Here is a 24,358-nt window from a genome sequence, read left to right as displayed (position 1 = left end):
CCTTTACTTCCCAGCTCTCTATCTATCCTGTCTCACAGTAAAATTCACAAAGCTCAGTCTGACCTCTTTCTCTTACAGTAGCTTCATCTTTCTCAAAAACCTAGCGTATACTGAGATCATTCTGTAACATACAGTAGCAATCGCCAGATCTCTCCACCCACAGCAACTTCTTCCAGACTCTCTAACTCTTCTTCCATGTTTATCCTCTCTTTGATGGTTTTTCTCCAGATTTTTCCTTCTTTTGTGTAAGTAGACTAATGACCAGCTCCTGCAGGAGGCTGGATCAAGAGTCCTAAAAATCTTTGACATGAAAGGATTTTAAATGACTATTTTCAATGACTAACAGTGACTCAGAATGGTCTGTTTACCAAAGGGCCTTTTCTCAAGCAGAAAAAACTGCACTGAAGTCTGGATTACAAACTACTAAAATAGCAAAGTATTTTGAAACTGACAGGAAATGGGGACTGAACTGCACTTAATGACGGGAGGGGGGAAAAACAGCAGAGCTATTCTGGACATGGCAATTCATGGCTCTACTCATATTTTCACTTGTTTATAAGGGAAATTCTGACACCTGCCAATATAAACAGAGTAAGAGCACTAGCAGAGAGTGTACAATTCCTGAACGTGTATACACATGTGTGTGGAAGAGACAACAACCCCCAGCAAAGCCTGACTTTCCAATGTGCACTCTAATTTTGTCCAATTTAGAGAAGAGAATTTAAGAAGGAGGAGGGAAGAACCATCCCTTTCACGAGTCCCTCTTTTCTAATCTCTCCCTTCTCCAAACCTTAACAAGGCAATCCATGACTCTGTACAAAGGAGCAAGGTGAGCAACCAGGACACTTGGCGACTCTCCTAAGTAACTACGTCCCCAGGTTAGTAAATCTTTTTGCCCACTTCTGAGTGCTGAGGAAGCAGGGGAGGAAGATCCCGTCGCTCACTGGGAAGCCCAGTGACTCCCTGCATCATACGTTCAAGCCCATCTTTACCGAAGGGCTGAGGCCACACAGTTTGGGGAATCTGTGCAAGTGTCAAACCACACAGATTTCCCTGATCTTTATCAGCCCAAGCTTGAAGATCAAGCCTAACCTTCCGCAAACAGCTTGTAACAGAAGTTCTTATATTCCTCCTCCTCATAAAAATAAGTCACATGCTCTTTCTCAAAGCTTGCATTTCAAACCAGCACAAATAACCTCTGACCTGGGCTCCTCTTGCTTCAACAGTGCCTTACAGGCACACAGCTCCTGCGCTAGACACGAGCAGCAGACTTTCTGCCTGACATGTGGCTTCAGCAGCTCTAGCCACTCTTTCAAAACCAAACTCTTCAGAGAAGACTTCACTGCCCTCTCTGCCAAAAAGGATATATTTTCACTTAAAAGCACTAGTACAAATAATTCAACTTGGCATGAAGTTACAGGAGAGGCAAAAGCACTTTCACTTCATTGTGAAATGAATTTGCAGACATCAACAACATACTCTCCCCATCAGGAAGCACCCTTAAGCACTTTTTTACCTTTTGTTAAAGTTCAAGCTCTTTGCCCTGTGTTTTTAGGAAAGGTTAATTACCCCAAGATGAAGATTTATGCTATTTCTCCACAACGCCAACAAGCCCTGGGACAATACAGCAAAAATACGCAGTCTGAACGAGATCAGACAAGTCACATAAAATTTCACAAGACAGAAACTGGCATCTTTGCTGCTGAATAGTCAGTACTAAGTAACAAGGCTGTAATAACAAAAAATTGTAGCACACCTCAGGCTTCTGTACAGCTGAAGAATGACATCCATGCTGCTTAGAGATGACAGCATGCTCTCATTCAGTAGCACCAGCAATTCCAGGTTCCTCAACCTACTACAACCATTGTCGCCTCCAGTCATCCAAGTGCTCAGAGAGAGGTACTACTCTAATCTCAATAATTCCTCTCTCCTGTGACATTGGTCAGGGTGAATCATCAGTTAATAAACAGTATTTCTTAACTAATGGGTGCAGCATTACAGCACTGCAGGCACATTTCCCTTTACCCCAGTTCTGGAGAACTTATCTACATAAATCCACACAGGAGAGAACACCTGAACAGTAGGAGCTTGTAGCAAACTTACTCTGAAGAACTTGAGCTCCTGATGATGTTATGCTGGCACAGGTGCCATGTTTCTCAATGCTTAGTCCCGAAAACTCGGACTCCTGCTCTTACCTTTCACGTTCAATCTTCCTCTAAACTAGTGTCCAGAGCAGCCTACTCTCTTAGAAAAAAACAACTAAACAGGTTGCTTGACATGCGATTAATAGGATTAGTCTCCTCTGTGGCCAGTCTTTCTGAACTATGTGCCACTTGCCACAAGCTTATTAGCTGTCTGCTTAAGAAGGAGGTGGGATAAATTTCCTTCTGACGGCAGTGAAGCAGAGAGGCAGGCGCTGACTGTAATAATATGCTGTTTCCTGTCTGTGGCTGAGCTGAGAGGTACTTCCCAACAGAAAGGGGTTTACAGGAGCTCAGGAGTTCAAGCTCCACCTCTTCCAGCAGAATAGCCTTTAACTAGGGAGGAGGGGTCAAGAGCATGGCTCCTGGCACTCAACAACATGCTCTGACCAAGCTTCACTTGCACTAAAACGTCAGAAAGAAGAAATCTCTCTCCACAGAGACAAGCTTTCTCCTATGGGATGTCAAAGCTCTGAATAAGAATGAAAGTGAATGTTGTAATTCATGTTACATGAATGACAGTGAAAGGCCACACCACCATTTGCTAGCAATAACTGGAAAACATTTACAAAAGCACCATGTGAGAATCATATTGAAACACAAAATACGTATGTGGAAAGATCTTATGTCCTTCCCAGGCCCCCTCCTGTTGACCTGATGACAGGTGTTTTTTATTAGTATTAAAGAACACACATTTTAGATTTTTTTCCCCTTTAGCTTTATACAAGTCCTGCACAAGGCAGGAAAGGGTCAATGAACTGGTAAGGACTCAGTCCATCATCTCTGCCACTTACACTGAAGGCAGTAGGCTTAATTCAGTTGGCACCTTCTAGAAAAGAGCAGATCTTCACCAACACAGCAACCTGAGGAGTAAGAATTTGTTCACCACAAAAAATATTTACCAAAACGGGCCTAAGGAGATGACCCAAAGTCCTTTCAAAGACTCTTGAGGGGATAGCTGTGGTGGCAAAGCATTGGCGCAAGCAACAGACAATAGACCAATTGGTGCCCCCCCCCCCAAACCTTACAAGCTTCGCAGGGGAGAATGGGCATGCTGGATGTTTCAGGTCTATGACACAGGTAAAGCAGTCATTTTGAGAGAAGTATCTCCAAAACCCAGGCTTCCTGGCATGATCTAAAGAATAAACTATTCTAGGTTCGGAGTACGGAACTCGTCCTCATTGCGTATTTTGTTTTAATGCTCCTAAAGCAACTGCAGGCTAATGTACTAGGCGGGCACATCAACAAATCAAGTTACTGCGAAATTGCACTGTCCAAGAAAAAACTGTTTGTGGAAACAGCTGAAGTCTCACTGGGAAGACCCAATGTGCCCAGTGTGATCCCAAATCACCTGCTTTTAAGATATCACAAGAGGTTTTGAGGGTATGGCTAGGAAAGCTCTGCTCAGAAGTCAGGGTCAAGCTTTGACCTCACCCATCCAATGCTGCTGATCTGATGGCAAGCATCCAGGCTAAAAGCTGACCACTCTCTCTAAAATAAATGGGTCCGAAGTACCAGGACAACGTGGTTATCATTAAGTTTGTACCACAGCAGATCCTCTCTAAGACCTTGTGAAAGACAGCAGCCCTAGGAAAATCCACTGATGAGAGATCTATACACCAGGTATAGATGGAAAGAACCAGTCACTTACAGCCCAGACATCGCAAAAGAATTTACCTTGTAGACAGATGACTTACAAGGACAGAGATGGCAGAGATGTGACAGAACCATCAAATATTACATCTACCATCCTCCTGAGAGGAGAGAGGCATGGCGTGGGGCTGCTATATGATTTGTTCCCAGAGGCTTCCTGCTAAATAACTCTGCAGCCACACTGCCTGACCTAAAGGAACAATAGCTAAACATCAAGCTTTTCCTTACATCTCTCAGGGGATGGAGTTGTACAACATCTTAAGCTCAAAGATGTCCCTAGTTACATGCTCCCAGCCCATTCTATAGTCACATACACATTAACTCTGGGTAGCAGTCCCGAAAACTGTCCCTGTTGCAAACAGGATATACTTACTGAAGAAATCTATGCAAGATCAACTAAGTAAGCAACAGTGGAACCTGTATTACACGCTTTTCAGAGGAAGAGGTCTGCATCTTAACACTCACTTTCTTGCTCTCCTGCCTGCTGACAGCAAACAAATTAGCTGTCAGACTTATGTCCTATGTAAAAGGTTTACTGGCAGCTGTATTTTTTAAACTTATTCCTCTATTTATGCAACATAACCTTTGTTGGCTCCATGCTCTGGTTTTCTCTCATGGTGCTGCCTCCCCATGCTCCTCACTGCCCTTTCACCAGTTTCTCCTTTGACTCGTCACCCCTTATTACCTCTTTGCTTTGGATCCACACTGCTCCTCTAAGGGGTTTATCTACTGTTTTTGTTTCCCGCCTCCTTTGTTAGTACCTCAGAAGAAGGTCATTCACACAACCTGACTTGCAGAATCTATACATTAAGCAGTACAGGTGCCTGGACAGAGGATGAGTTTCCTCAGAAAGAAACCACTCTTTCATAAATCCAGTACTACCAGTCTCCCCTGAAGAAAACACAGAAACAAAAAGAAAACCAGAACATCTAAAACTCCAGAATAACTCTCTCTGCTATACAACACCAAAAGTTGGATGTTTTCCATTTAGGATAAAAACTCAATCCCACTGATATTTGATTTAGGATAAAAACTCAGTTCCACTGATCTGAAACAGGAAAAAAAATGCATCAAAGAACTCTGAATTTTAGAAGGGAACCAAGCTGGGGAGATACAGGGAGGAAGCAGAGTGCTCTCAAACAAAACCAAGAGAAAATTGCAAGACTGCAAGGAATCCAAAGCACTGATGGCAGTGATGTGGCAGACCAAACAGCAGCAAGACTAGGCAACCTTCTGATTTTCTAAGTATTTTTATAGCTCATGGTAAACCACAGTCAACCCCCTCTGTAAGCCATGTCAGAAAGAGTAGATAGAAATTATGAGGAGAAATGTTTTTATTGAAGTTTACCTGAGCCCCATGATACAGTGATCAGCTGGAGATAGTGCAAGCTGTATTTGCTACCCGAGTGTCAAAGTAATCCTATACTTTTTACCCTCTAGGGAAGGCAGGGACTGGCAGAGCCTGATACCATAGTCATGGAAGTAACTCTTCACTGTTGGACTCAGATGGGGCAATCTGAGAAAGCAAACACACTATTTCCTCCTGTCCTTGTCAATAGTGTCCCTGAGGGCGATTAGGTCTCTTCCAACTATAATAAGCAAAACAGTAACAGTACATTTGTTTACCTGAAAAATCAGTTTTTATTTACATATGGGAAAACTGAAGCAAGACCCAAGAAAAAATGCTTTATTAAAAGGTAAATAACTTTGCATTCTTGAAAATGTATGCCCTACTGAAATCACTGCAGAATCCTTCTCTCTGTGTATGCACGCCAACACCTGATATTGATATTTACTATCAGACCCAGATATGCCTCCTACTTGTCCAATTATGGATGCAGAAAGTGTTTTTAAACTTTGAGAAAGCGTTGGAATTTCATCTGGACATAGGGTAGACACCACAGCTGCTTTGCGCAGGTACTGCAAAGCAAAAAGCTACAGCTACATTAACAGAAATAACCTTTGCTAGATGTTGAAAGCAGTGCTGCAGCACAAGGCACACTGCTCAGTCTTGGTCACCACCCTACAGGATCAGCTTCCTCCCTCCACCTGCATTGCTCCCCCCTTCATCTTGCCTTAGACCAACACTGCCTCCTTTCTCTACACTCTCCTCTCTCCTCCCTTTTGAGCCCTTCGGAGGCTGCATGGAGGTTAGTGTGAGCTTTGGAGCTGGCTAACAGCAATGCTGCTTGACACTCGCCCTGCATGGCTGCTGTTAACAGCTTTTTTCTGCACACCAGGCATTTTCCCCAAAATGGAGTTTGCAGAACACCTGTGCCTGAGAAATACAATCATTTTTTCTCCCAGTCACTAAGCCTGGAGAAAATGAAGCACTGACACCACCACATTTCCAGATTCCAAATATTTAGCATGTATTCCACTTCTAACAAGTATCCTAAATCCACAGTTGTTTCTGTGCGACTTCTTTTTGTTCCTCCTTTTGCTTTGCCACTCTATATCGTGTGCATATATAAACACACGTACAGCCACATACAAATAAAGTCAGAGAAAGAAGTTTACATATTTTAAGGCCTGGATGGAAAACTAAATTCCTTTAGCAAGATCTCCAGCATAAACATCAACATCACCCCTAACTCCTTCAGCAGAACAATGTTTTCTGTCCCACTGTGTAAATGGGTTTTCTCAAACCTTCCCAGCTTACAGGTAAGAAAATTCCTGAATGTGAAGTGTTAGCACTATACATAGTAACCCAAGGTTTTTCCCATGTGCATGGAGATGAGTTATGATTTTGTAAGGAAATTTTTTGGTGAAAGAGGCTGTGAAGATTGTTCAGATGTTTTTAAACTCTGCAAAGGAGGAGAGATGTGGGGGAAAGATGCAAGAAGAATGGAAAATAATGCAAAAAATCCTACCGTGAAGCTGTTGTTGACATTTTTAGTGCTGGATTCTGCCACACTGGCATCTGTCAGATCCACCTCATCAAAAATAATGGACTGGAAAGAAAAAATTCAAAACCCCAATGAATTATTGAATCCAATGTATAAGCAGCAGACCCAGTGGGACATGCCTGTATGTCTGCCTAGCACAGTACATCACTGCCTTTTGTGATCTGAAGGAAAGGCCCAGAAGCAACATAAAGGACTCGGAAGTCTAGTTCCATATACTGGGGCTCACACTTGCCTTGTCTTCAGACAGTGACCACGATGACTTTAGTCTTATTAAGGAATTATTTAAAAAACAATAATTGTAGGCTTTGTTCTTGTGAAAGGAGACAGATTTGTATCTCGTTGACTAGAAACATGCTAAACCAGATGCATGGCAGCTCTGATTTGATAAATTCTAGCCTTGCTTGTCTTCTCCATTTCCTCTTTTCATTCATATTTTAACCCTTCTTTTTCAGTGTCTATTGATTCACAGCCCATTCCCTACTAAAATGTACCAAGGGGGGAAAAAATGTAAAGAAATCAGTATCACAGGTCCACATGATGCTTTACTTTACAAGGACTTCCAAGTGTGAGGCAAAACACAGGGATCTTCTAGTAGCTACAAAACCTGAAGCCAGGGGCTTACAGAGCACACGTTCTTTTCTCTACTGAGGGCTGCCTTCTCACAGACACACAACTGCTTCCAAAGCTCCACCACTTATTTTCTTCCCTTGGACTCGTACGTATTGTCAAGACCTTACCTTCGCAGTTTTTGCATAGTAGAGTGTTCGTCCTCGCAGCTTAAAATATCGTCTCTTCCAGCGCTGGAAGGAGCTGGTCTGTTTCATCAGCATCCCCTCTTTTATGATAGTCTACAAAACAAGGAGAGGAGAGGGGTGAAGCATACATTTTACTTAACAGGCATCTTTTATGCTCTCTCACTATATATTCGTACCAAAAAAGACTGGAGTTTGAGATCAATAATCTTAGTGCCCTCTGCTGGAAGTGCTTAACAAATTCATTCAACATACGCAAGCAAATTTAACAAGATTAAACTGTCACAATCCATAACCCACACTGGGGTGTGGTTTTATCCTTGTCTCCAGTGCTATCACGATACCAAAAAAAATAACTTATGACTGAATGAGCATTTCAAAGTCTTAACAGTGACTCGGGAAGCGTAACAGTTAAACTCACTGAGGTCAGATTTCAGTTGCAGGTAATTGTGCCTTTCATTTAACTGGCATTTGATTACAAGCACATACACACCACAGTATACCTGTCCCTATCTCCAGTTCTGCCTTCTGAAAATTACCAGTATCTACCTGGCACAGAGCTGGCAAGCTGCAGGACCATAGCATGAAGAGTGAAACTAAAGTGAGGAAGGAGCTACATCCAACTTCAGCATTTGGTATTCTTCAAATAGTCTTGGACCTGCCTCAGTACTCTCTGGCTGGCTGCCATTTCCCAGGGCTGGAGTGCCAAAACCGACTACGCACACTGCCTTTTTTTTTTTTCTTTAACTGCTTTATAACTAGATTGACATACCAGCATACACAGTCCCATATGCTCACTCACATACTATGCATACATAGGGGTATGTATTTAATCCACATGCACTTCATTCTACTTCATCAAATACATTTGATTCCTTCAGTGAGGACAGATTTTGAATATCAACAGCTACATGAAAATAATTTCAAAAACTGCAGCTTAGAAAGACAAAAGGCAGAAAAGTCAGAGCTGAGGGTCTATGCCCAAATTACTGATTGAGGGTATTGCCTAGGAACTGCAAATAGTGCTATGTCATGCCTCAGTACCACAAGAAACCTACTTCTCTCCCCAAGAAACAGCCCCCGGGAATCCACTTCTTCTGAGAGAGCCCAATGTGATAAACACACAGTTAAAATACAGGAAACAAATAGTCCAACAATATTATAAGACAGGTTATTCTGTATCTTGATGCCAGGAAAATGACACAGCTTTAACATACCAGAGGTCTCAGTGTAACTCAGGTTTATAACAGAGTCAGGTCATGGATGAGTATCAATTAATTCACAAAGACAGTGTTAAATGTATGCTGCCAGGCTACTGCAGAGCACAAAATAAATACTCTTACTGATCCACAGGGTTTAGTTAATTTTAGAAATCCTTTCCAGGGCACTGAACTTGCTTATAAATGCTATATATATTTCTAATGTGGGTCTTCCTTTTTGAAACAGCTGCAGATTTCAATACTTTCCACACACACTGGCCCTTGCCAAGCTCGAAGTTTCCTCAAAAAGCACTTGGAAAATAATGCTGACTACAAGAAGAAACATCCGTCTGACAATACATGCTTCTCTCTTGCTAGATTGAGCCATCCTCAAACTGGCCTGAGAGATCATAGGGCCTGGACTATCACAGTGATGCCTCTACTCACAAACCAGCTGGGAAACCCACACACCCCCAGATCTGAAAGAGCTGCTGGCCATAGGAGCCACTATATACCGTCCTCCACTGCAGCAAGAAAGGTAAAAGGGCAAAAGCTCCCTTATCTCCTCCAAAAGAAACATCATCTACCTTGCAGCCTGGAACCTGTCTGAGTCCGAGGCTAGCCAACTCCAAACCTCATGGTTTCAGTGTTCTGTTTCACAAAGCCACCTGCACACTGGCAGAAATACCTGTCGGTGCTCAGGCAAACACCAACTCAGCATGCCTGGTTCAACCAGGAATCACTGAACTCCAGAGTATTTCCAGCAGAATGAAAAGACATAATGAAAATGCATGATTGAAGACTAATCTTGTATCAAAAAATGCCCATCTCCCACATCAGTGCCCCACAACTCTGAAGTGGTTGCTGAAAGACATCTGGGCACCCATTTTCCCCAAGTCACAGCAGGGACACAGCAGTAGGAATACACTCTAAGAAGCCATAAGGCATCTGGGATTGGCTATAGGGTCCAGAAGTTAAACACACTATAGTGATACCCAGAAACAAGATGTTAAACTAACTTAGAGCTGGTACTACGCAAAGAATCTGAAACTCAGCCATGATCTTAATCTGAAGCTTCACTATAAGAGAAAATGGCATTCAGTGACTGACCCAACAGCATCCCTTGCTGAAACGACCCTGAAGGCAAGGCCAGAGCTGAAGACACTCATCTGGAACCAGGAAAGGTGCATTCAGGCCACAGACTTTTTACAAGATCCAAATAAAGCAATTTTCACTCTGCATGTCTCCATCTCCCATGTGCCAAGTGGAACAAATAACACTGCCCAACTCTGCGGAGTCCTACTAGAGTATATATATACGCATATATGTGTCTACCTGATGAGTCAGTTTAACCTCCAGCACCTGAGTATCAATGAGAAATGTAAAGCAACAGCATCTAAATAACCATGCTAAAGAAATCACACATTTCTGCAGCTCACTTTCTACAGGGAAGAAAATGGGAAAGTGGCATGAGATTTCCAGATTAAGATAGAAACATGGAATGATCTTTTGCATTCCTTGGACAAAACCACACATAATTAAAAAATAAGACAGAAAAAGTAGCTACTGAACTCTTCAAAGCCCTGAACCGAAGTCAGAGAGGAATTAAAAATCCTGGGGAAGACTCCCAGGATGCAAAGCCCAAAGATATCAAGGCAGTCAGGGGTCTGATCAAAAAAATAGCAACTTGCAGGAGGAGACTTCAGAGTTCTGTTGCTACACTTAATCAGAGATGTCCTTAAACTGGAGTCAGCCAGAGCCCCGCACTCCCCAAGCTTGTTCAGCAGCACTCTGGTCACGCAAGCTCTTGCGCAGACCACTAGAACAGTAACTCACAGGAAAACGCTTCTGCTTTCCCTCAGCTCCCACAGCTCCTGCGTGCCACGCTCGGCTCCCAAGTGCTGCACGTCAGGCGGCTCCCCTCACCTCAGCAGGGCTCACTCACCTCTGCACAAGACATGCATTCCTCCATCCCTCTTTTAAACACAACCCTTTTTTTTTTTTTTTTTTAAAAACCAAAAGGCAACAATCCCAGAGGTCACCTTGCCCCTCCCTAAGTAGCAGTTTATGTCATTTGCCAGCCTCTCTCTAATAGAAAACCTCACAACTACACAACTCAGATATGAAAGGCCAGTGAGAAGCAAGCTCTCGCATGCACACACTGCTCAGAAAAAACAAGCCTCTAGTTCAGAGCTTCCCATCTCTGCATGAGAGCAGCTGTTCTATTTATAGGCCCACAGCTCAGTAAAGAGTTTGGTGGGTTTGGGCGGAAAGGGCTGGAGATAAGATCAAGATTACTTTATAAAATGATTCAGACATCACTACCTTTCTCCTCCTCTATTTTAATTTTACAGCCAAAGCACTTGCTACTTGCAGAGGAATGCAGCTGAAGAAAATTTACTGGGGAAAGGACCTGACAGCAAAGTGACATCAAATGAAATAAAAGGGGGTAGCTGAACTGTTATCTCTGCTCACCAGCATCTCTGTAGCTTTTTTAATTGAAGATCCACTCTGATCAGATTGCTAGGCATGTAATTCATCAAGACAAAAGTGAAATCACTTCTCCCATAACAAAAAAAAAAAAAAAAAGAGTTATACCTATTTTTAGTGTCATATTGGATCCTATGGGAAAAGCTACTGCCTTGAAACATCATAAGGTTTGATTACATGCATCCTATCAAGGATAAATATAAAAATTGTTTGTGATCAAACTATCCAGACTGCTTTCTATCCAGCTGAGTTTCTCTACAGCGTGCTGTCCTGTGGCATGCCACTCCATGGGCAGGTAACACTGTGAAAAAAATTATATATCTTCTTGGATCAAGCCTAAAATGATGTGTTAATAGTTTCAACAGTGACCCCCTTTTATCATATTACAAGACAGTGTAAAAAAGTTTACCAAACAAACTGACAATTTAAAGCAACATTGGATAGCAGAGTCTTAAGAACACGATTAGACAGCTGAAAGGCAGGGCCTAGGCAATTTCTAGCATTTCACTATTGATCCTTGGCCTTGAAGAAAAGTGACTTCCTGCAGAAAAAAAATTCAGTTTGTGGCAAGCAATACACATCCTTGCCCGAACTCATCCCCTTTTAAAACCTGACATTTAGAAAGAGAAATATGTTCTCAGATTTCTCCTGTCAAAACGGGTGCAGGGTTTAGGCCTAATCCTGAACTGATGGAAGAAAAGTTTTACCACTGACCTCAGTGGGAATGGTTTCAAACAACTCAGAGGACTTTAATTAAGGACTTAAGACAGAGAGAGCCTCGTGCTTCACTGCTTCCTGCTCACACAGTCCCACCTCATAAGAAAAAGCAGCCAAACGATTTAACAGTAGTCACCCACAAAACCAGCACGACACAGTCGTATTTTTTTGCAGCATTACTTCTCTGAGGTGTCTCTGTATCCAGTAACCCACATCAGGAGATCAGAGAGCCAGCCTACACAGATGAAATGCTTTCTATACTGATAACATGAACGATTCTAGCAAAAAGTTAAGAACAATCATGTCAGATTTCAGCTCTTTCAAACTGCATCCCTTGTTCTGCACCTAGTACTGCTCACTATGTGAAACATGGGAGTGGCCCATCCTTTCCTGAAGCGTAAGCCTCTTGCCCCATTTGGAAGTAGGGCCCTTGATATAACCAGTTTCCTAATCTGGAAAACAAGACCCTATTAGCCAGACTGAAGGCAACTATCAACCATACTCAGCTGTCAGGCTGGCAAGTGTCCTTTGGCACAGGGAGGCTCCAAACTGTGTTCGATATAGACAGAGGAAGAACAATGCAACCTATTTTACAGCTGCGATCATGACATATTCTCAGGGGCAGTTATTCAGCGTGGCATATCTGAAACAAGAATTTTGCTCCACTGACATTTCTTTCCAATACAGAAAAAGAACTGTGTACAAGGTAAAAGCAAAATAATTCAAAACTATCTAAACAGCAACTAAAGAATCCTAAATACCAAAGTCCTCAGCATCTGGATTTCTCTGTTTTCCATGTGTCTTCAGAATGTAAAAACTTCAGGGCACAGACTGTTTTTACTTGTACGTACTATAAAACATTGAGCAGGGTGCTGATGCCAAACACAAGTAACTGACTACGAAAAGCACCAAATGCACAGAGAAGGAGAAAACAAAATGAAAAAGCACATGTGGAACTGACAGGCTATCTTTATATATGCTTACTAAGGAACTTTACAGGCAGCTGTTCCCCAGGGACCAAGCAACCTTATCTAGTTACTGACTTCAGGTAAGCTGTGGCATAAAAGATGGGTGTAGATCTGCAGTCACTTAAACATGGTAAGACGGTCTTGCCACGCTAGGGCAGGTACAAATCTGGAGTGCTGTACCTTGTTGTGGGTAAAACAGTTTTAGCAGATGGTTCCATAAAAGCTGTTTGTGGTCATAAATACGGAACTAATAATTATTTAGAAATCAAATTAAATACAGTAAATCTGACAAAAACTACAGGAATAAATCTAACCAACCCCATAGAATAAGACATGAAAGGTCAAAAGGCTAGGGATTAACAAACTAATCTGAGAGCAACATCCTTCCACCAGACAGTGGTCACACCCTGGAACTGAACTCCAGGAAGCTTGGAGGGGAGAAATCTGGATCAGTAAAGCAATTCTAAGTATGGGATACACAAAGAGCTATACAGATCTATAGGGGAGCACAAGGACTTTACAGGTTGTGTAGTCCTGTTGGGGAATTCTACATTAAATGCACTTGGATCTTGCGAAAGTGAAAACTGCATTAAGATTTCTTCCACTGGTATCAAAAGGACAAGACATTATTTGAACTCACTACAACAAAAGGACTCCAGAAGAGGGGAAAAAGAAAAGAAAATCAGAGATCAGCTGTAAGAAGCGAATGTCAAAATAGAAGCTAGGGCTGTGAGTCAATGATCCAGCAACAGAAGCCGAGCTCTCCACTGATGAAGAGGGTACTGTCTAGGCTTTTAGTGTACATTGTTTAATACCATTTTGTTTTAATAACCTATGCTTTATAAACTGGGAAGCACCCATATCAGGTTACAGCACAGATTGCTATACAAGCACATGGGAAAGCCTGCAAAATCTCCCCTAACAACCATCCTCCCAATCCTCCCTCTTTTCTAACCTCCAGCTCTGCTGAATTAGCTGGACTCTGCATACCCAGTGAGAGACTAGGGGTGAGCTCGGCCGACAGGTCTTGGTACAGCCTCTCTGCAACTACTAGGACAAGCGGAATTCAGAGCAGCATGCAGTGATCCATTGATAGTGTAGCTGAGATGTCACTAACCAGAAAATGCAAACATAGTCTCCAGATCAGCATAAAAACCAGGAGTTTCTATCAAATAAAATACTGAAATGGCTTGAGTTAGAACCTGCCTTGGCACAGATAAATGCTCAAACACTTCATTCTTCATTAATTAATGCTGCAGCCAGTAAACAAAGAACAGGTCTTTGAACCAGCTTCTTTTCAATACCATTTTCAGCTGCTACTACTGTGAATAATTCTTGTCTAAAAGGGACAAGCGCTCATAGATCTAAAGTGAACAAATTAAGAAAAACAATTTGAAAGCACGCAGAAAGGTTGCATGTATAGGGGAAAGGAAATAAAACACACCAGCATATCATAACACAGCTCCCTGGTAAAATGAGCTCAGTTAGAGAGCTCCAAGTGAAGTACTTAAAATAGATGAATACTCTGGTTAGCTACTTAGAGGAGGAAATGAAAAAAACACCATTACACTCTGATTCAGGATGAGTTAGTAGCTGGACAACTCCTGGCACGCTAACTGCTTAAGCCCTCAATATGCTTTCCATAGGCTCCAGGCATCCTTCCCAAACACATTTATCAGAAGAGGGGAACTGAGCACAAAGCTCAAGTCATCCCAGCAAACTATACAGCAAAGCTGAAGATAAGGGCTCAAATCCATCCACAGAGATAACCAAAGCTAAAAAAACAACAGTTTAAAAGCTACCTGAAAACTTTGGAATGGAATAAAATTTTAAAGGGTACTAATTAAAGGTGAACTTTATACATTAAAAGACAAACACGAAAAATATGCTGTTATTTTTTCCTACCCTCTTAGATTACACATACACAACTACATCCCTTTCTTTGGGCATTTTCCCCATACACAAAAAAAGTCAAAACACGCTACCTGCTGTGAAACCTTCAGCTCTGAGACATGCCTGTCACACAGCTACACACCAGCACCACAGAATCCCCTGTATTAACTCAGAAGCACATGGCTCTGCTGCTGAAATGCAGCAAGATAACCTCATTTCGAATCACAGCATTGTACACAGAACCCTCTAATGCTGCAGCCTGTACCACTACAGCTTAAGTAACACTCTTATTCATTCAGACAGAGCCAAGTTATTACCAAAAAATAGGGTTGCCCGTCTAAGCCCACCCATCCACTTCACCTGCAGGCAGAATGAGCCAGGCACTTACCATGGGCATGTCAGGGCCATTTGATATGAGACTATCAGGCTGGGAAGGTGCTATCAGTGCTATTACAAGAATAGCAAATGTAACGGAAAGCACATCCAAAATACAGCTGCAGATCTCATCCTCCCAATCATAACCACCCCATCCTTCCCATACTGCTAAATGTCATGGAGATCTCGGCCAAGTAAGAAGGAAAAGCCGGCAGAAAGTACTGGTACAAAAACTTCAGGACATGGGAAAGTGAAAGTTATACCTTGAGGAAGAAAACCAAATCTTTTACCCTTGTGTCAAGGAGGCTGAGAGAATGACAGCTTCCTCCCACTGTGTCTGGATTCCCATCAACTCTGCTACTGAATTCTGCAAGCAGCCTTATTTGGTAGTGGCTGGTAGATGTAGGGCCAAATCCTGATCCTTTTACTCTAACTGGTATTCTAATGGGATTACACTGCTGAGAGCAGAAAGCAGCTTTTGGCCTTCGGCCATTTAATTAATACTTAAGGTATCTTAGAATTTATGTTTATCTCCTCTGTAACAATTGTCATTATCAGATTTTTCCATATTTATGTATTAAACAACCTATGCTTTTAAGTTTTTTTTTCCTCATCCATTTAACATAGTTTTTAAAGGATAATCCAAAGTTTTTAATTTGTTTTTCCATTTTCCCTGTTTTAATGTCCTGCAAATACCTTTGACCATGCCAAGACATCTTGATCAGCACCAGCAACAACAAGGAGGATTAGCACAGCCCTGGGAACACCGTTTTGTTAACTTTCAGCTAAACAGAACAGAAAGCGCTGGTGTAATTTCCCAGAATACCGATTTTTAATAAAAACTCAGCGATAGAGCTACACATTCAAAAATAATGCTCTGACCTGCCTCAGCATAGAGCAGTTTGAAAAGCAGACAACATGCCCTCCCTATTTTATCAGCCACACTTCTGCCTTTCAAGAACCAGCAGAGGTGACCATCCCACAGGTCAAGACACTACCCTGGAGCTTGCAACACCTGCCTCAGTTCCCAGCTCCCCTGGGGATGCCCTGTGTGATTTTGTGCATTTGGTACAAGAAGTATGCGTCTTGATTCCCCATATGGGAAATTGAGGTGGTATCGCCTCTCCCCGCTAGAATATTACATGGCTAAATATATTAAAACTTGCAAGACTCAAGTACAATGTGCTTGATGCAAGCATTATATAATCAAGATGGTGTTTCCTTTTTCAAAAAAAGCAAACCACAACATCAGAATAGGTGTCAGATGTAAAATTTTCCAACTTAGCAATGAGACTGTGAGGAAATAAAAAGATTTCCTCTAAACCCAAATGGAGTACACTTATTAATCAATTACCTAACTCAGCAGTGGTAATCTTTTAGCCAGGCAAGCCACCTTTTTCCTCTCTGGATGAAAAGAGTGCAGCAGGCTTTGGACCTCCTCCTCTGTATAACTGCTTTTCTGTCCATGTGTAGCCCAGGGACTGCAGACAGTAAGCACCATACCCTGTGGAAGCACTGAACTGCTTCTGTGGAGGTGCAGCACTACTGAACTGGGCATGCACAATAAGCTCATTGCTTTTCAGAGTGCTTTATACAAAACGTGTGAGAAGGGGCCACGAAAGATGGCAGCTGATGCGGATCACTGCTGCTGCCTCAGCTATTTGTCTGCCTGAAGCTGAACAGTCCTTGGATAATCGTCCCACAGGGCTGCAGAACCAAACAGAAGCATCTTCTTTCTTTAAGAGATACTTACATAAATTCTTAGTGAAACAAGAGGCAATAACCACTTAGTGGGGAAAAAGCAAGGAACAAATGGTTTAAGCAGAAAGTTAATAAAAATTCCTTTAAATAATGGTTTGTGAATTTGAAACCTTGAAAAAACATATTCCAAGAGGAAGGTGCTTTCCAATTGGACAGTATTTTGCCCTGAAATTCCTGATGCTGCTGTGACACTATCTAGTGTAAACTTTAAGCTTTCAAGGAAATAGGGAATACAAAAGCCTCTCTATCTCACTTCTGCTTTCTCTTAAGTATGGAGGTATATCTGCTATTTTAGAAAGAATCACATCAGATTTGTAATTAAAGAAGGTAAAGTTATGCAGCATCTTACATGGTATACTGGTTTTCCTAATCAGGCAATCTGGAGATAGACATTTTACAGTTTTCATTTATAATCCAGTACTCCTCCAAAGTAAAATATCAATGATTTTTTTGTAATAACAGGTTTTGGATATGGGGAAATACTCTAAATATTTGACTTTGTTTTATTTAAAAAAAAAAAGAAAAAAAACGTTAATACCCATTTTATTTTGCCTCTAATTTTATTTGAGAGAACAATTACTAGCCTGGCAATGTACTTTTTAGCAATGTGGTCTAAGTAAATCTATGTTCTCAAAACATGGAAAAGTTTAGTGTTAGCTCTTTAGTTCTTGGAACCTGAACTACAGTTAGAAGGAATAAGAAAAGCTACAAGTGTGTGTGGTTTTGTGCTTTGTTTTGGTTTTTTGGTTTTTTTGTGTTTTTTTTTTAAAAAAAAGGAAGTAACAGCTGTTGCTTTCACATACCATCCAAAACTCTCCAGCAGTGAGGCAAACTTACAGTACACCAGTGGTAACACAGTGCTGGGAGGCTTCCCAAATTTTGTCAGAACAGATGAGCCTGAAGAGCACGCAAAACATAACATAGATTGAGTTCAGGGACGGAAACATTCTTACAGCTATGTACCATGGCCTAAAATCCTACCTTTTCCCTCGGTGCTTAGAGAAGGAACTTCTCTGTTTGTGGTGTTAATCCAAGAAAATTCATGGCCTTAAACCTGTGTTCAAGATGTTTGGTTTGGATTCAATCACAAGAACTTCTCTTTTGCAACAATTACCTCTCTTTTAAGTGAAGTGTTCCCAGTTTCTACCTGGACTAAAGCATGAGCCACTACAATTTATGACATGTGAAGCTCCTAAAATGTCCTCTTTTAGACACCCTGGTGGAAGACAGCATAACAAAAACAGACAGACATTTTGATATGTTTTACAGGAAGATGCCACAGACAGAATGTGAATTAAGCCATAAATTCCTTAAAATTCTCTCCCCATTTGTTACATATTTCTTTTACGTTGTCTCTTTGCTGAAGTGCATTGCTTCTTATAATACTTCTTTCAATACTTGTATCAAACGAATAAACTACTCAGTTTTCTTATGCTAATCTCGGAAAACCTTAAAACATTTGCCCTTCAGAAATAAAATAACACTTTCCCTATAAACAGGACATTTTATATATTAGGCAATACAAGAAGAAATAAAATGAGGTTTCTTCAGTTGCTCACACTGCCTACCACGTTTGAGAACTCAGTTTAGTCTGGTCTGGAAACTTGCACGAAAACAAGGAGAAACATTTTGTTTCCTCCTGCTTTTTCTCACCTGTATGCTTCAGGGTGGCTCCCAGACCTCAAAGCTACTAATCAGAAAGAGAATCACAAACTCCCATAGTGCAAAAGTTATCTATACCACAGGCTGCTACACACAGCATAGAAATTAGAAATTCACTAGTTCAGATACTTACCAAAGTCTGTCCATAGCATAAAGCTTGGTACCAGTTAATTTATCCTGCTTTTTCTAGTATAAATTAACCTGGCATCTCTCTGCTACTGGAGCTAGACAGCTTCCAATAGCCCAGAACGTTTGGAGAGCTGCTCGCTCTGTTTGTTACTCTGTTGAAATATATACTGCAAACTTATCTTAAAAAGTTCAAGGCAATGATAAATGGTTATAAAACCTAAAATATTACAGAGAAAATGCTCATAAAAGTAAACAGAAGTTAGACTGAATTAGTCTAAACAAGAAGTCCTCCTGATGCCACCCAAGGACGTTGCTGAAATCCTGTCTAGTAAACAAACTGAGATCTCAACATACCAAAGCCAGCACGCTGGAAATCACACCTAACTGATGAATGAAATGAGAAGATGGCCTTATTCATCCACTCTCCTGCCTTCTGAGGTTTGTAATGTGATGTTTGCAATGAAACGTCAAGCACAAAGGAAGAAGCATACTTTACTGCCAGAGCCCATAAAAGGCGCAGTGCTCCACCATTTGATGCCGTCACCTCCCAGGACCTCTTTTGATATTATTGTATCTTCATCCCTGCCAGGTGACAACTGAGATGCTACTACCACTTCAGCTGATTCCAGCTGAGTCCTCAACGCTGCTTAGAAGGTGGCAGTGAGGTTCCTGCTGTTGCCTCTCCTCACACACATCATCCTTCTCTTATTTTATTTCATCTCCTTCCTAATTCCTATCCATTCAAAAATACTTTATCTTAGTTGACCAACAGTTTCTCTAGCTTCACCAATGCCAGCCTGAGACCAGGAAAAGGGCTAAAAGCATTGTACTATGAAGCTTGATGCTGGTACAAGTCTGACAGGTCTCAAAATGGCTGATAAAGCACTCTAGGCAGCCTCTACTTTTTTGTCAGCTGAGACAACAGTTACACTACCAGCTATACCTGATCACATGAGATCATCTTCTCCCCCCAAAATAATAATAATTGACTGCTAAACATACTTCTCTTACATCTTCTCTTCCAAACACTTAGCTTTCTGCTCCTCCTTCCCCTGCCCTCTTCTTCACAAGGGACAGTTTTTCAGCTAAACATGTTAGCTATGATTTGCCTTCAGACACTGCATGTCAAAGTCACAGTACCTATACATCCAAACAATTCTATTTGCCCCACAGTATTACCACAACAATGTATTTCAGTCAAACAGTTGAGCAGCCTGTGGACTCAGAAACAAGTTCACTGAAGTTTTCTGGTCTTGTAAGCAAGCAGCTTTATGTTACAGCATTTCTTGGGAAAACAGATGACAGGACCAGAGGAAGAAAAACCTATCTTCAAAGTGTTTGTGACTGTGACAAACAAGTAAATTCTGAGGAACTCCATGGCTACAGCAGACTTTGCACTCAAGCTGTGATAACAATAAGCTTCCATGGTGATTTAACTATACTTACAGGCATGGTCTTGAGCTAACTACAGCGAAAGATGTGGTTAGAAAAGATCTATATCCTCAGGGCACAGCAAACATCTGCCTGCATCCCCTACTGTCATTCTGACGGACCTGTCCAACAGCTTCTACAGCTTACAGTAGTCTGCACTCTGGCATTCAATAGACAAATTCAGAATTAGGTCTGCCTTTACAGTGGAAGCAAGCTCCTCAAAGTCTCATCAGAACTATGATTACTCAGAGAGTTGTCTTTGCTCCTTGCCCTCAGGGCAAGGAAAAAGTATACATGCAGCAGCATGCTGAAAAGATGATGACAAAAAGACATCAACAAGCAACAGAACAAGTCAATCCCTGATATTGTAATACCTGGACTTACTCAGAAGATTTGACATTGTTTAATTGAAGGTCTTCTGCAGATTAACACACAGGAGGCTTAATAGCTATAGACAATATCTGTTTATAATGCTTGTTCTTAACATGTTTATGTTCGCATAGTACAAGTGGCTGGTTTAGGCTTTCTCCAGCCATGCTGACGCAGGAAGTGATGTAAAACGGGGCAAATGATTAAGAAGAGACATGTTCTGCTATATTCAAACAAAAGTAAAATGCAATGCACCTTTTACCTTACCACCTCTAACATCCTGCTGTAAGCAAGAGTTCCTACTTCAGCACCGAGAAAGTCATTGTCCTTGCTCTTACCACAGACACCACCACGGAGATATCAAAAGTCAGACTATGGCATCCTTTCTCCATTCCCACATGGGACCCCTGCCACAAGTGGTATTAAGAAACCACAAGATTCATCCAATCTCTAGCAAGACAAATTCATGTTACTCAGCACTGTGTGTGCAGGAAAAGATCTCAAAAGGCTTGCTTTTTCACAGCAGATTAACGGACTAGATCAGGTCACCTGGTGCTACAGCACAGCTGAGATCTGCTTGATACACTAAACATCAATCCATTTAGAGGACTTCACTATTTCCCACTGTGGTCAAGAGAACCATCTCACTCACACAGCCCTCAGTGCCTTAACTTAAAGACTGACAGCGTCAGCAGCACTTTGCAGATGGAGGAAGCAGCCCCGCCATGCGTAATGAAGCGAGAGCACAGTCCTCACGTATGACCGTACTTTGTCACGGGGGTTTTCAGAACTAGGACCAATGTAACAAAACAATGACAAGCAGCAAAACGATGATACATTATGTGTTTGAAATTAGAGCAAACTAGCCAACAGAAAAAAGATCCCTATGAATAACACTTCAGACGCTGCATCATGCAGAGATATTTACTCCCCTTCCCTATAAATACAAGATAAGCAACACTGAGCTAGCAGCATCAGCACTAAGCAAGCCTTCTACATCCACACAGCAGCAACTGTGCTTGCCCATGCTTCAAAGACAACAGGAAGGTGACAGCAGAAAAATAACTAACCTGTTTTTTCTAAGCAGAAACATATTATATAACAGTCCCAAAAGTTATACAGGACTTTAATGGCTACAAAGAGAAATCATACAGCTATAGTAAAAATAGTACAGGAGAGGGCAACTCCCTATGGGTGGTTCCTAGCCTAAGGCTGAAGGAAATCTTTGCATCTTCTCTTACAGTAACAATACAGAACTACAGCTGTAGTTGCAGAATACTGCTACTGCCCCTAAAAATGGCGTTATTGTTCCAGAACGAGCCACAGAGAAGTAAAATCTGATTGGGCCAAAGGAATCGGGGTGGAAAGGATTGTTACCTGACCAGGGAGGCAAAGCAGGGCAAAAAGAGCTGGGAACAAGGACTAATCAGCCATAAGATCACTGTTTGATCAGACAGGAGACTAAACACCACTATGGCTACAGAAAGGAAAACCAGTACAGTACAAGATGGGGAAAACAGAATGCAACCATGAAAAGGATGGGAGGATGCAGAAGGAGGCACACACTGACTGTAGGGGACAACAGCAAGGGCTGCACCTTTCAGAACACAGAGCTCTGAATATGAGACAATGACTTGTGCCATGTCCAACAGCACCACAGGAGGCGGGTTAGCAAAGTGATAATGGGGGAGGGAACATTGTGACAGGGAGATACAGCTGGGGTGTGCAGGAGTCGTCAAGGAAGGCATAGGGAGGTGAAGAGGTCTGATATGGGGGAAAAAAGGGGAGATGCAGCTCCAGGGGGTGGGGAGGAATGGAATGTCCTTGGGGGTTCAAATATCAGACAATGGGGGGCAGTACTGGGGGTCAAGAGCTCAAATCTGACTTCCACAACTCCAAGAAAATATTACAGGGGGAGAGAGTAAGGAAGGAAAGAGGTAAGACAGGGTCCTGTTGAGCCTGGGCACACTGACTGATCACCCTTAGGACAGAGAAGCTCCCTGGCAAGTCTGAACCTGAGCACTGGGAAGAAGGTGGCCTAAGCTGGGCTACTGGGGAGGGTGAGTTGGGGAGGTTCCTACATGGCTTCAGAGAGGCAGTTCAGGGATGGTACCTGCTGAGTGGTTGGGGGCAATTCCAGGAGCCCCTAGATGCAATTAGGGCCTTATTGGCAGACCCTGAAGGGCATTTAGGGGGCAGCTGTTGACCACCACCGGGGGAAGAATTTGTTATGGACATCCCTGAAGAGCATATAGGGTTTTGCAAGTCCATGAAAAGCTGTCGAGGGGGTGTTGTTAGCAGGTCTCTGAGGGGCGGGGGGTGGGGGGGTGTCGTCGGCACCTCAGGCTCAGGAAAGGGGGGGCGCGAAAACGGCCGAGTCCCTGGAGTGGAGTGGGGGGGGGGGGTCGCTGTGAAGGGCGAGAGTTGGGGGGATCAGCAGCAGGTCCCAGAGGAGCGGTTTGGGGAGGGGGATCGTCAGCAAGTCCCTGAGGGGCGGTCTGGGGGGGGGGGGGGCGCCAGCAGGTCCCTGAGGAGCGAGGTATGTGTGAGGTGGTCGCCGGCAGGTCCCGGAGGGGGTGGGGGGCGTCACCAGCAGGTCCCTGAAGAACGGGGGAGGGGGGGGAAGGAGTTGCAGGCAGCTCCCTGAGGAGTGGGGTTGCGGGGGTCCCTGGCAGGCCCCCGAGGGAGGTTAAGGGGTGGGGGTCTTCGGCAACTCCCAGAGGGGCGGGCTGGGGTCGCCGGCGGGCGCTCCCCGCTGCGACGGCGCAGGCCGTGCCGGGCGGGAGGGGGAGGCGGCGGCAGCGCTGAGGAAGACGCGGAGGCAGAGCCGGCCGCAGCGGTGCCGGAGCCCGAGGCCCTGCCCGCGGCCCCCGCCCGCCGCACGCACCTTCTGACGGATTTGCCCGGATGTAGAGACTTTGCGGATGAGTTTCTGCGGGGAGCCCGGCTCCTGCTCCGGCTCGCTGTCCGACGATTCTTCCGCCGCGGCACTGGCGGCGGCGACCGCCCCGGCCTGGGGCTGCGCGGCGCCCGCCGCCGCCATACTGCACGGTGCGGGGCGGCGCGGCGCGGCCGGCGCCCCCTCCAGCCGCGCGCCGCGCTCTGCAGCCGCCCGCCCCGCCGCTGCGGGGCCCCCTGGCGGCAGCCGCGCCTCGCGCCTGATGGCGCAGGTCGGTGGGGAACCGCTGAGGCGAGGCGAGGCGGGCCCGGCCCGGCCCACAGCCCCCCCCCCCCCCCCCTCCGTTGCGAACCGTCAGAAGCCGTCCCACTCGAGCATCGTTCACACTGGCCCCTGCCGGGCCAAAGCAACCCCGTGGCTGGTTAGAGCCAGAGAAAAGGGTTTCAGCTCAGACCTCTCTGATAAGGTGAGCCCAAAACCTGGAATCTCAGCCCCCATTCTTGTGGTTGGTTCCAGCACTCTCACTGTTCCACCGGATTTAATAAAGTTCTGGGGATAAATCCTCCTCCCCCTAGGTAAGACCTGCTGTACCAACCTCCTGCACAAAAAGGTACTTCGCACCTGCTCCATCTTATACATCCTTTCAGTCCCATATGGGGCTTGCTGCTCTCTCAGCACCAAAGCAGGCTCCTGCTGCTAAACACTTTTTCAGTACAGAAACACTCTTGCCTGACTCAACCTTTCCCCACACCATCCCTCGTGGCCTCCATTAGCATGAGGTTAACTCAGCCCCAAAGCACTTGTTTCTCTAATGCCCCATATTAGCTGCAGCTGCAGGACAGTACAGATTGTTTCAGCTGGGATTTCATGAAGATGTAAGAGGGGGAAGCATTTGTCACACTAAACCAGTCCTATCAGACAGCTGAAGCACAGAGGCCACATATTTGATA

General features: G+C 43.6%; 1 protein-coding gene across 6 annotated transcripts in view; it reads right to left on the bottom strand.

Annotated features, from left to right (window-relative positions):
* The window catches only part of DGKD (diacylglycerol kinase delta), a 71,956-nt gene that overhangs the window by 38,089 nt on the left and 9,509 nt on the right, over window positions 1-24,358 (bottom strand). For 3 of the 6 annotated variants that reach the window (XM_049801915.1, XM_049801916.1, XM_049801919.1), the window contains exons 1-3: window positions 23,397-23,561; window positions 7,501-7,611; window positions 6,728-6,808 (exon numbers count right to left, since the gene is read on the bottom strand). In XM_049801915.1, coding sequence (XP_049657872.1) covers window positions 6,728-6,808; window positions 7,501-7,611; window positions 23,397-23,552 — 348 coding nt within the window. In that variant the 5' untranslated portion in view covers window positions 23,553-23,561. Of the gene's footprint in view, window positions 1-6,727; window positions 6,809-7,500; window positions 7,612-15,420; window positions 15,440-17,721; window positions 17,803-23,396; window positions 23,562-24,358 lie in introns of those variants that run through there. The other 3 variants (XM_049801917.1, XM_049801918.1, XM_049801921.1) reach the window with 3 other exon arrangements.

This window comes from Accipiter gentilis, chromosome 6 (genome assembly GCF_929443795.1).
Source record: "Accipiter gentilis chromosome 6, bAccGen1.1, whole genome shotgun sequence".
Classification (NCBI taxonomy): Eukaryota; Metazoa; Chordata; class Aves; order Accipitriformes; family Accipitridae; genus Astur; species Astur gentilis.
Note: the sequence above shows the minus strand (reverse complement) of the source record. Positions and strands in the feature narration are given on the sequence as shown.